This window comes from Medicago truncatula, chromosome 2, assembly GCF_003473485.1.
Source record: "Medicago truncatula cultivar Jemalong A17 chromosome 2, MtrunA17r5.0-ANR, whole genome shotgun sequence".
Classification (NCBI taxonomy): Eukaryota; Viridiplantae; Streptophyta; class Magnoliopsida; order Fabales; family Fabaceae; genus Medicago; species Medicago truncatula.
This window is the reverse complement of record NC_053043.1, coordinates 8762555-8776431: the sequence shown is the minus strand read 5'-3', so window position 1 is coordinate 8776431 and position 13877 is coordinate 8762555. Positions and strand designations below refer to the sequence as shown.

General features: G+C 31.0%; 1 protein-coding gene across 1 annotated transcript; it reads left to right on the top strand.

Moving 5' to 3' along the window:
• The first annotated feature begins 3008 nt into the window (after positions 1-3008).
• Positions 3009-11491, top strand: LOC25486225 (chitin elicitor receptor kinase 1). The gene is made up of 12 exons (XM_013607437.3): positions 3009-3710; positions 7789-7822; positions 7946-7950; positions 8089-8262; positions 8728-8921; positions 9301-9390; positions 9681-9774; positions 9861-10012; positions 10088-10179; positions 10321-10459; positions 10554-10652; positions 11131-11491. The coding sequence occupies exons 1-12, from the start codon at positions 3098-3100 to the stop codon at positions 11293-11295; spliced, it is 1851 nt and encodes a 616-aa protein (XP_013462891.1). The 5' UTR covers positions 3009-3097; the 3' UTR covers positions 11296-11491.
• The last annotated feature ends 2386 nt before the right edge of the window (positions 11492-13877 follow it).

The following is a 13877-nucleotide window of genomic DNA, read 5'->3' as shown; positions in this document are numbered from 1 at the left end:
TTTTTGACAGTTATCAAATGGATCAATCGGATCTAATTCATTAGTTATTTTTTAGGTAATGATAGTTATAGCGAATTAGTTATCGTGACTGCTTTCAATTTTATACAGTGAATAAATTAGATGAATGCTACAATGAATGAATTGTATTGGAAAGATGTCATTTTTTTTATTAGCAAATTGCATGATTCCCGTGAGCTTAGCTCAGTTGGTAGAGATATTACATATTATATGTAGGGGCTGGGGTTCGAACCCCGCACACTCCACTTTTTCACAATTTAATTGTGTGAACTCTAGCCACTAGACTACTTGACAAAAAAAAAATTGCATTAAAAGGGAGTAAAAAGTACTCCAACCTGTCTAGAAGTCCTAGCTCAACTGACAAAGGCCGAAATTGTTAGGCTGAACGTCGTGATTTGGATTCAAATTCGAAACCTTACAATTGTATGTGAGATTATTTTTGGTGGATTACCACATCATCTAAGACAAAAAAAAAAAAAATTACTCCAGCTCAGAAGAAAACACTAAATCACTGCAGTCCAAAATACAATTTCACAAACTCTGAAGACATACTAAACTAACTAACAAATCCATTATGCCTACCAACGGTATTCATAAACCAACCTTCAGATACACATTTAATTTGACATAAATGACAAAAAACTTGATAATTAGCTACTTCCCCGTTGAATAAAACTCCATTTCTAATAAGCCAAATACACTAAGTGACAGCCAACCAAACAAGTTTTTTCTAGCTGCTTTGGTTTCTTTCCCTTAACAGATTTTAATGTCACCCCTAGATTTAAAAGAGAATCAACATGGTGTGAAAGTGGTACAAGTAGTAGATTTGAGTGGCTTTATTATTTTATTAGAAGTTTGATACATGATTGTTGCATAAAAAAAATATATGTTAGGAAAAATCAACTTCTTAAATAGATTTCAGCTATCTCGATAGAATCATTTTTACGATTGTGCGTGGGGATACATTGATTTGAAAAAGAAAAAAAAAATTCGAATAAAGTGTGAATACTTTAGAAAAATGTTAGTTTTTACTGCATACATCAGATAAAAAGTGATATAATGAGTGATATATGTCAGAGAGTCTGAGGAGCGCCGGAAGAGACAATGAGTTAAACATCTAAGATCACTAAAAATTAAACACTGCATCTCCACCCAAAGCCTTAAGGCATCAGGTTATGTGTCCCTCTATTATATATCCCAACGTTTCCATCATTTCTAATCAATGTAAGGCATAACTACTCACATTTTTTTTAAATAATAATTACTCACACTTGATTCAAATATATATATATATATATATATATATATATATATATATGGTTTTGCTAAAACACACCTACTAGTTTTTATGTAGGAGTGTTTTAGCAAAGCTACACCTTAAAGTATATTTAACCACTTTTTAGTTATTCACTTGCTAAAATACTCCTCTTAAAAATTAAGCAGACGTATCCTAACAAATGCCATATATATATAGTGATATATTTGTATTTCACACCGATTACAACCTTTATTTTTTAATCTTTAAAATTCCAGATTCGCCCATTTGGAGTCACTCTCATACACTTTTCAGGTGAAGCCTGGTAGTCACATTCTATAAGCAATCTCCCCACGGCAATGATTCCAAATAATAAAAATACAATAATACAAATGACAATAACAAGCATAATGAAGAATGGTTCAACTCTGAAATACATAGAATAATAACTTTGACGTCAATACTACTACCCGTGATACATATATTATTGGGAAGAGGAGTGTTATATTAACAACCAAAAATCAACAACTTTTAGCCACACCATATCATTCCCAAGGCAATTCAAGCTGGCATGGACTTCGAGATAACATAAAATGAATAAAAAAAATCAATTTATACTACTTTACCGTATTAAAAGATAGGGAGGACAACCTCAAGGTTGTTCATATATCATTCATGTATTAGGAAACGTTAACAAGTGCCTTTACGACACTTTATAACAAGTTTAAAATAGAAATTTTATCTTGGAATTTGTGTATTCAATACATTAAACTTCAAAAAACAATTTTTTTTTACGTAAAAAGATACTCCCTCCGTTCTCAAATGTAGGAAAAAAAAAAGCACACCAATTAAGAAAATGAATTGATTACATTGAAGTCATGTTAAAAATGTACAACTTTCCAATTTTGCCCTTGTCATATTTTAGTAATAATTAATGAAAGTGACTTTTGATAGGGTAACGTGAAACATTATGGGAGCATGCAGCTTTGAATTATGAGAATGTGATTTTTAACAAGGGTAAAATTGGAATAGTAGCATTTATTAGGTTGCTTTTACTATACTTTTTCTTATATTTGAGACCACAATTTTTTTTGTTTTTTTCCCTACATTTGAGACCGGAGGGAGTACTTGTTAGCAATACCCTACACCCTGAGGTCATTAATATAAACAAAAAACTTTATTTTAGGTTCATTCATTTAATGATGTATGTGGTCTATAATAAAGACCATGTGCATCATTAAATGAATGAATCTAAAATGTAGATTTTTGCTTATAATAGTGACTGGATGGTGTATATTATAAAGTAAGTTTAATTGCAGTTTTGGCCCCTATGTTTCAAGAAGTTGCGATTTTGACCCCTTAACTAAATAAACTACAAAACCGCCCTTAAGTATTGACTTTTTTGCAGTTTTGGCCCCCTAGATCAATTTTGACAAAGTCAATGCACACATGGACGCCACCTGTGTATTTATTTTTTAATAATTAAAAAAAAATACACACGTGGCGTCGACGTCAGCTTTGACTTGGTCAAAATTGGCATGGGGCCAAAACTGCAAAAAAGTCAATACTTAGGGGGCAGTTTTATAATTTATTTAGTTAGAGGGTCAAAATCGCAACTTCTTAAAATATAGGGGGTTAAAACTGCAATTAAGCCTATAAAGCAAAACGGACTAATTATATAATTTGCACATAAAAATAAACCAAACTCCCAAGCCTCCTCTCACATGACATAACATCCTTATATATGCAAATGAAGTCTAATCTATTATTATAACTTCATTTCATATTCATCAAAACCATTTCCTACCACACCTTAATCACAAAATGATCACAAATCAAATTTTCATATTAAATTTCCTTCTCTTTGTATTGTTGATTATGAAAACCGTGAGAAGTTGTAATTCTGGCTGTGACCTTGCTCTAGCTTCATATTACATAGAAGAAGGAACAAATCTAACTTACATTAGCAACCTTTTCAACCAACCAACCTCAGAAATTCTAAAATACAACCCAAACATTCAAAACCCCGATACTATTCAAAGCCATACAAGACTCAACATACCATTCACGTGTGACTGTCTCAGTGGTTTGTTCTTAGGACACACTTTCTCGTACAAACTAAAAGAAGGTGAAAATTACAAAGCAGTTGCTAACGGTTATTATTCAAACCTAACTACTATAGATTTTCTTATCAGAGTCAATAGTTATCCAGCTACTGATATACCTGCTGGTACTGTAATCAATGTTACTGTAAATTGTTCTTGTGGTGATAGAGATGTTTCAAAGGATTATGGGTTGTTTTTGACGTATCCCTTACGCAACGGTGATAGTTTGCCGGGAATTGCGATGGAGAGTGGTGTTCCGGTGGAGCTGGTGAAGAGGTATAACCCTGCATCGAATTTTAGGGCAGGTGAACTCGTGTTTTTGCCGGCCAAAGGTTAGTTTGGTAATGATAATTTCATTTTTCTGATTACTTAAATATTTAATCAATTTGTTAAATTTTAATTATATTCTTTTTGTTTTTGTTTTTGTTTTTCTCCTTGCATGCGAATGGAAATGTAAACTGAATTCACTTACGTGTCTTTTGACATGAATCGACAGTGACATATTTTACTCATCGGACAATTTTTTTTGTTTCACCTATGGATTTTAGCTGCAGGTATAAGATTTAATTGCACTTTTGGACCCCTATCTTTTCAAAAGTTGCGGTTATGACCTCCTAACCAATTTAAATACAAAACAACTCCTTATGTTTTGATTTTTTGGCAATTTTGGACCCCCAGTCTATTAGTGAGGTGCCACGTGGCCCCTTAAATAATACACGTGGCACCTCACTAATGGACTGGGGGTCCAAAACTGTCAAAGAATCAAAACATAGGGAGCTGTTTTGTATTTAAATTAGTTAGGAGGCTATAACCGCAATTTTTGTAAAGGTAGGGGTCCAAAAGTGCAATTAAGCCTAGATATAAAGCATATTTAATTTGTGTTTTGTTTCACCTATGACTTTTAAATAAGGAAATTTACTATCAATTAAAGTCAAGTTTCTAGGTAATTAGGGCTATACCTACGGTAAAAAGACTTTTACCTACATAAATTTACTGTCATTAAAAAAAAGGTTAAAAATATTTTTGGTCCCTATAAAATTGGGACCTTTCAAGTTTAATCTTTACTTAATTTTAATAGTTTTTTGGGTTAAATATGTTTTTGGTCTCTATAAATATGCCAACTTTTCATTTTAGTCCCTCTAAAATTTTCAATCACTACTTTTGGTCCCTATTTTTAATTTAATTTTTGTATTTTTTAATGAAATTGTACAGAAATGTGTAAAATATTCTAAAAAAAAATTCTTAAAAAAAATTAATTTTTTTTAACAAAACATGAATTTTTATATTGTTTCCAGTTAAAAATTCATATTTAATTTGTGTTTTGTTAAAAAATTCTAATTTTTTTTGGAGTGATTCTTATAATATTTTGAATTTTTCTGGAAAATTTTATTAAAAAAATATGAATTCTACATATGAGTTTACTTTAAAAGAGGGACCAAAAGTGAAGATTGAAAATTTTATAGGGACTAAAAGTTGAAGGAAAATTTTAGAGGGACTAAAAAGAAAAGTTGACATATTTATAAGGACTAAAAATATATTTAACCCTAGTTTTTTTAGTCCCTAAATTTTTTTCTACACTCAGCATTAGTCCCTTCTCGATTCAAATTTGTTTAATTTATGCTTAAATTCTTGAGTTTTTGAACAATTTTATACAGACGTGTTAAAAACATTACGAAAAGTTTCTCTGCAAAAAAATTGTCGCAAAATTTGATTTCTACGTCCAAATTTTGTTAATTTTATCTTTAACTTTTGCTGTTTTAAAAAATTCATATTTAATTCGTTTCATGTTAAAAAAATTTAAATTTTAGTAAACGAACCTTTCATAGTGTTCTAAACTTTTCTAAAAAAAACCGTTCAAAAATTTAAGATTTTAAGGATAATTAAATAAACTTTGTTGTAACAATGACTAAAATTAGTAGGGACTAAAAAACCTATTAAAATTAAGTAAGGATTAAACTTAGAAGTTCCCAATTTTATAGGACCAAAAACTTATTTAACCCAAAAAAAAGCCTATATTATACGTATGATTTATTTAAATTTTGTATTATTAACATATATGTAAAATTGGACTAGATTCGTCAATAGCCCATATCATAATTTAACTATTTTAAGTAGCAAGAACCTAGCTAACCCACTTAATAATGTCTCTGTCTCATACACTTGTTTTGTTTTTCTTTTTGACATAATCTCGTATACTTGTTGGATAGTGGATAGTGAAGTTTTGTAATTAAAAAATAGAATACCTAAAAGATTCAGCATATTCCGCCCATATATTTGGAAGTATCAACCCAGACAGAATTAATATAAAAGAATGCGAAAGATGTTTAGTTTATTAAGGACAATTGGTACTATCTGGCAACAATATAATACAGACCCCATACTTGATTACATTGTCTTTCTTGTTTATTTATGGGTAATGTTAACTGAACACTGGTTAATGAAGCAAATAAAGTTAACCCTTTATTTATGGATAATGTTAACCAGGGCACCGGTTAACATAATCCTCTATTTATTTTGGTTAAGTTTGTTGTCATTATTTTATTAGTGAGTTGTACCATGCATGTATATGTCTAATTGCATTCGACCTTTGCCACAATATGCGATAAGTTGTGCCAAGGTATATAATAAGGTAAATAGACCTGACACACAAATTTGATGCTAAAATTTGATAATAAATTAGAGTAATTCTTGTATCTTGTATGGTCACAACTACAAATATAATTGGTTTAGGTACACATACAAATATGAATACGTAGAAAGAGGAAAAAAATAAATTTATTGTTATTATTGTTGAAAATATTGGTTAATGTGTATTGCTGAATGTACGCCTAAATGATTTTGAATTTGTGCCATGTGCGTCCTTAAATAATTTTGGATTTGTGTTTGTGACTATCTAAGAATTATCCGATAAATTAAATGGTTAACACGATTTAAATATGTGTTTAGTTACATTCAATAGACCATATGATTACTTAATATAACAAGATGACACAATTATTGATCCAACATAATTAACTACAATTTGAATGTTATTAACCGCAATTTTCAAATACTTAAATATACATATTCGTTAAGAGGGACAAACCCAAATTTTTTAAATAGTGTAGGCATTATTATATACACTTACAAGACTTTGCATTAAGAGTGTATTTGGATGAGGTTATTTGAAAATTTTAAAGAATTTAAAATTCTACCCAATTTACCTTAGAGTGTGTTTGGATGAGGGAATGTTTTGAGGGAATTCAAATACTTTGAGGTGAATTCCATTGTTTGGATAATAATTTAAAGAATTTTCAAAATGATGGAAATTTATGAAGTATTTTGTTCAAGTTAAATTTAGAGAATTTCAAATGACACCTAAAAGTTAAGAATTTCAAAATTCTTCATTGTTATATTTTTTCAAATTTTGCATTTTGGTCCTCAAATTTTCCAAAATTTTCAATTTAACCCCAATAATTTTTAAAAAATTGAAAACTGACCCCTCAAATTTTAAAAAATTTATAATTTGGCCCCTCAAATTTTTGAAATTTACAAATTGACCCCGAATTTCAATTTTCAAATTTGGCCCAAAAAAATTAAAATTTATAAAAGTTGCCCAAAAATGATGGCAATGAAATTTTTTATTTCTCCATCCAAACAAAAATATTGAGAAATGAAAGTAATTTAATTGAATCATTTAAATTGCTTAGGATTCTAAATTCTTTAAAATTTCCCAATTACCTCATCCAAACACACTCTTAAAGTATTTGAATTTTCTCGTAACATTATATTTGCTCAACATTACATTACACCTCAAAGTATTTGAATTCCCTCGTAACATTATATTCCCTCAAAACATGTTCCCATCCAAACACACTCTAAGTTTTGTCAAAAAAGACTTTGTATTAAGTTTGTTTTATAGTGTGGACCAAAGTCAAACTTTACCCTCCGATTTTGTGGTGTAATTAGTTTTGTAAAGCATTAGATACTATAAATAAAACTTTTTATTTCAAAAGTGAGGGCCTCGACCCACATACCAATACACATAGAGCCGTCCCTGTTCGTTAATAATCATTCAACTTATGTTCAAAGTATATGTGATATTCATTAATCTCTTAATCGATCTTCAAATAACTATAACTCATTTCTCTATAGCTTTAAATTTTTGTTTATTTGTATAGATTAAATATTTTTTGTTCACAGCAGTAAAGATTAATTTTTGAGCACATGAGACAAATATGCTACAAACTCTGCCCAAGTCTTTGAATTGCCTAAGATTGAGTTATAACTAATTATGTTTTTGAAAATATTTTTGCATGCCTTAAATCACAAATAATGGTAATGAAGGTTAAATTATTTACTTTGATTGATAAGTTTAGCCTAATTAGTTTGCTATTTTGATGTTTCATAATTTAAAATCATATTTTGCAGATGAAAATGGAAACTTTCCACCACTAAAGATGGGGTAAGCTTAAATTTCCATAACCTTGTATTTAAACATTTACTCTTCAAAATAATTTTCTTGTAAGTTTCTTTTAAGCTGTCTAACTTCAACATCTATGCATGTTCTTTTCCTACCCTTTTGCAGATCAGGTGATGTGAACATTGTACAAATTGCAGCTACATAAATTTTAATACATATGTATAAGAGAAAGCGTGACATAACAAATCATGGTGAGTTATAAATTGCTATGTGATGCTGACATTGTTAATATTTACCAATTTGTATAGGAATGTCCAAAGGAGGCATTGTTGGCATAGTTGTTGGAGGAGCTTTTGGGATTTTACTTCTAGTACTCATTCTATATGTTGTGTTCTATAGAAGGAAAAAAGTGGCTGATCAGGTTACTCTTCTACCAGTACCAGGAGCATCTGAACTAGATCAGTCTAGTCAACTCCAGCATGGTATACCATTCTGTTTTAATGTTTTACACATTTATTTCTTTCCTTTTTAAAGCATGGAAAGCATTGCCGGTGTTACTTGTGGGGGGGAGGATCGATCCCCGCTGAACACTTTTTTTAGGAGGGGCAAAAAGCTTTCAGCTGCAACCTAAGTATCCGAGCAAAGACAATTTACGAACATCTCATAAGCTATTTTTTCATATTCTCTCCTAAATACTTACACAATTGTATATGTCGTAAGATAAGTGTAAATAAGCTCTTCCAATGCACTTAACAGCTCTTTTTTTCCTTTATCCGGATTTGAACCCAATACCTCCAACTCCTTATCCCTCAGCTCAAACCAGTTAAGCTACCCAACTCCTTTTTGTTGTTGACTGCGGAGTGCCATTTTCTAGTTCTAGGTAGAAGATTAAGTTTTCATATCAAATATGAAACTACATATGAGTATCATTTGTTCCATGAATTTAGGTCGTGGAAGCAGCATGGATAAGACATCAGAGTCTACTACTGTTGTTTCTCCAAGGTTGACAGGTATTACAGTAGACAAGTCAGTGGAGTTCTCATATGAGGAGTTAGCCAAAGCTACTGACGGATTTAGCACGGCTAATATAATCGGTCGAGGTGGCTTTGGATTGGTATACTATGCCGAGCTACGAAATGAGGTTCGTCATGCCCATTTATAATCTTTGATCATTGTGACAAGAAACACAGTTATTGAGCTGAATTGTTTCATGCAAGTAGCATATGTAAATTGATCTTATTTGAAAACAAGAAGGAATTTGTTCCAACATTTTGGAGCTTTAGTTCACTACTATTTAACTACCATTGTCTAGCAAACAAAATATTTGATTTAGTTTAAGCTTAAAAAAATTACTTATCTCTAGCATTGGATTCAATTTCATCCAAGTTTGATGATAACAATCTAAAATAGATCTCTTGCAAGAAATGGGAATTCAATTTGTTGCCAAAACATTGTTCAAAAATTTGTTGCCAAAACTTGATTTTTTTTCCTTTTTTTGTTCTTCATATTGCTTATTGCAGAAAGCTGCAATAAAAAAGATGGATATGCAAGCATCAAAAGAATTCCTAGCTGAACTAAAGGTTCTGACACACGTCCATCACTTGAACTTGGTATGACATTTCCCCAATCTTAATACTATTCAAAATTTGAAGCTTGATACAGACACGAACACTAGATACCGACATCTAGACACTGATAATTTAAGAAAATGGAAGTGATTTATTGTTAACCACATGTGTCAGTGTCAGACAACGAACACACTTTGAATTTGAAGTGTCGGTTCACGATCTTATGCTAGTCATGTAACAACTAGCAAGTTACTTGCTTACCAAGATATTGAAATATAAGTTGTTAATTATTTCCAAAATGATGATTCCTTGCAAACATATCTTCTATGCAGGTGCGGCTAATTGGATATTGTGTTGAGGGCTCTTTATTTTTGGTTTATGAGTACATTGAGAATGGCAATTTAAGTCAACATCTGCGTGGCACAGGTTAACAATAATGATCATAACTTGACTTAGAATGCTGCTTGCATCATTTTAATGATTATAAGATTCTTAACATATTTGCTTTCTAGGTAAGGATCCGTTATCATGGCCAGCTAGAGTTCAGATTGCATTAGACTCAGCAAGAGGATTGGAATACATTCATGAACATACAGTTCCTGTCTACATTCATCGAGATGTTAAATCGGCAAACATTTTGATAGACAAAAACTTCCGCGGAAAGGTTCGAAAATGATCATTTAAAATAAAAATTATTATAGAAAGTTGAGTTCTGATGAGTCTAACTTTTCGTTCACAGGTTGCAGATTTCGGCCTGACAAAATTGACCGAATATGGTAGTTCTTCGTTACAAACGCGCCTTGTCGGGACGTTCGGCTATATGCCCCCTGAGTAAGAAACACACTAATAAATAGACATCATAAAGTCTTGACAATCCTCCTCTTACGAGCTGTTTTTGTAGACTCGAGTCGAGTCAAAAAAAAAAAAAAAAAGAAGACTATTTTGACCAAGTGTAGCAATATTTTTGTGCAGATACGCACAGTATGGTGAAGTTTCTCCCAAAATAGATGTATATGCATTTGGAGTTGTTCTGTTTGAGCTTATATCTGGGAAGCAAGCTATTGTGAAAACAGATGAGGCTAAGAATGAATCAAAAGGACTAGTTGCACTGGTTGTTATTCCTCCCACTAGTTGTAAACTCACATGATTAATCACTAGTAGTTCTTAATATACTCAATTTTAGCTTGCTTGATGAATTAATGCAGTTTGAAGAAGTTCTTGGTCTTTCAGAACCAAAAGAAGATCTTGGTAAACTTGTTGACCCTAGGCTTGGTGAAAATTACCCTATTGACTCAGTATTTAAGGTGCTTCCTACTTCCTTTTCTAATCTTATCTTGTTTACTTCACTAGAAGCAAATGGTTGAGTTAATATTGAACTCCTTCCTAACATCTTGATTAATATGAATTCAGTTCTTTAAGGTGAATCAGTGGGGAGTTCGGGGTTCAAACCTCGGCCCTGCATATAATATGCAATATCCCTATCAGATGAGCTAAACTCACATAGATAATGTTTAAGATGTTTTTACAAGGGTTAAGAGATGATAATATTTTAATTAAAAAACAATTTTAACAAGGGTACTAATTTTACTAATTTATCTTTGTTTATCATTGTAATTGTGGAGTGTAATTGTGTAATGCATAGAATATTTATATGAGGCAAAACTAGAATAAAGAAATGATCCTAAATGTCACTTAATATGATTATCATTCTTTCAAAATGAAAACATCCATTAATATAAGAAGAAGTGAGTGCATAAAACTAATAATTTGTTGCACTTGCAGATGTCTCAGCTTGCTAAAGCATGTACACATGAAAATCCTCAACTTAGACCAAGCATGAGATCAATTGTAGTTGCCTTAATGACATTATCATCAGCAGCTGAGGATTGGGATGTTGGCTCCTTCTATGAAAACCAAGCATTAGTCCATTTAATGTCTGGAAGGTAGCACAGTTTTGCTAGCTACCCAGTGGTTTATTCTTCAGCTTAGCTTGAACCAAATTCTTGTCAAGATACACTCCCAGTTTTCTCAACACTGGCATGCATGAATCTTTCATGTTTCAACTGTGAATTTGTAAATAAAAACAATCATACATGTTAAACTCTTCAGAGACTAATTTGTCACATTTTAATTTTCATAGCAAGTAATTTCTCAACACAAATAATTTCTAATTTGATTAAATTTGGAGTAACATAACAAAACATCAAGCAAGTTTAAAAACAATAAATAAACAACATCCATTAAATCATAAGTATAAGGTTGAATCTTTGCTAAGGACCGTGCATGCTGCTTATGCAACAACATTATATAAACAAAATTCCAAACCTTAGAAAAGACAATGAATATGAATATGTATGAAGGCAAAGTTGATGGACAAGGTTGAATTTTTAGTTAAGGACTATGCAACAAAGGGGTGTGGAAAGAGTTTTGAATTTGTAATGAATCGGATGAGAATGTTGTAATACTCTCTTCATAATGAAATATAAACAAGTTTTACTTTCTTAAGGATTTAAAATTAGAAATGATTGATTAAATTTAGGTAGAAAAATTTACTTTTTGTAAATTGGAGTAACACTCCTTAGACGAGCTTGAAATCGGTTTCCAACATCATCCTCTGATCATACAATTTAAGGTACTCTATCAAGATATTCTTGATAAAATTTCCTAGAAACTAAAATATAAACTCTAAAATTTAAAAATAACAACAAAATCAGATGAATATCAAAATTTTGTTTTTTGGAATAATATACAAAACTTTTGTTGACCATTTGAACACTTACAAGTATAAAACAAATAAGTAAAATGTATAAGACAAAAACCATGAACACATTTAAATTTGAAACAATATACAAATTTGCAAATCTGTATATTTAAACATGAAAAAAACGAGGAAGGGAAAACTTGACACATTTATAAAAAAGGCAATAGAAAATGAAGAGGATGACGGCGAGAGAGAACCAAGAGCTCTTCTAGGAAATTTGATTTTTGCGATAAAATATAGTGAGGGGATAAATTCCATCGCAAATTATGACCGAATTTGTGAGGGTTATATTTAAGATATTACTAGCGACGGTTTTTGTGAGGGTTTTGATTCTTGCTAAGTATCCGCCACAAATTCGGTCGGAAGACTCACGAGGAGTTGATTTGTGCATCACAAAAGGAGTCACAAGGAGGAATTGAAGACTCATGTTGAGTTGATTCGTGCATTAGAAGAGGAGTCACGTTTGCTCCAAGAACAGTCACAGAAGGATCCACGTTTGCTTCGAGAGCAAATCCAACAATTTATGGAGTCTTTTTCACCAGGTCATTCACATCTACCTCCATATCGGTCTCATCCTTCAAGTTAGGATCCACCTTCGTGTCCACCTACTTGATTATTTATTATATTATTTTGATAATTTGATTATAACTTTTAGTTTCAAGTACAATGTTATAATACTATATTAGTAATAATTTCAATATATTTTGATGCAAAAGATAAATAGTGTGATTCTTGTGAACACAACAAAAAAAGATTTTTGCAATCAAATATTAATGTGATTTATTTTGTTTTCTAAAGTGTTTTGATATTTGTTGTTCGTCTTGTCTAATATTATAAATGTATTTTGGAAAAGAATTGGGAAAATTCCTAAAATTTCGAAAATGCAAAAAAAAATTAAAAAATCACTGATAGCGACAAAATATAATTTCCAAAACGTTTGCGCTTTTCATATTTTCAAAACTTTAGCGACGATGGTACTCTCTTAGTTATTTGTTACGGTTTTATCACTCAGAAATTTGTGCCAGGTATTTTATTGCGTCGATAATTTGTGACGGAAATTAGGATTTTAAATATCCAAATTATGCGAGGCTAAGCGTCGGATTTTAGGTGTTTGCGACTAACTAGAAACCGTCGCATCAACTTCGTCGAATAATTTCAAAAGCGTCGAATTATTTCGGTTATCAAGAGCGTCGCAAAATCAGTAAAAAATTGTTTGCGACAGATTTCAGCCCATTTTGCGATGGATTCTTAGCATCACTAAAAACGAATTTCCTTGTAGTGAAGGTTTATATATTAAAATGGAATACAAAAATCTAAGTTACATTTTGTAAAAAAAATAAAAAAATTCTAAGTTACGTAGGTTTATAATTTGTTTTGAATATGTTTTAAGTCGCTTGACTTCAATAATCGGTCTAAGCATGTCGTGTTTAATTTATTTCAAACATGCCACCTTATTTTATGCCAATTGTGTGTCAAACATAGCAGAGTAGCAGAACATGCAATTATATATTGAAGATGAAACCAATAATTATATCATAATCATAAATAGAAGTGTATATTTATACACAATTTAATATACATGTCTATCTAAAATTATGGATTGTGCTGCTTATAGTGTAGCTTAAAAGGAATTATGTAAAAAGTTAGTGAAGCTTTTGTAAAATCATTAATCTTAAATTTTGGAAATTCTAAGTTAATAATTAGTTCAAATGTTCAACTATTAATGTGGATATTATATTCCAAAAGGTTCAACTATTAAAGTGGATTT

What these genes read in the sequence shown, in the direction of transcription:
- LOC25486225 (XM_013607437.3), top strand. Translation starts at nt 3,098, where the DNA reads ATGATCACAAATCAAATTTTCATATTAAATTTCCTTCTCTTTGTATTG. An exon ending in GTCTAGTCAACTCCAGCATG is followed by an intron (nt 8,263 to 8,727) that starts GTATACCATTCT and finishes CCATGAATTTAG; the next exon opens with GTCGTGGAAGCAGCATGGAT. An exon ending in ATGCCGAGCTACGAAATGAG is followed by an intron (nt 8,922 to 9,300) that starts GTTCGTCATGCC and finishes TGCTTATTGCAG; the next exon opens with AAAGCTGCAATAAAAAAGAT.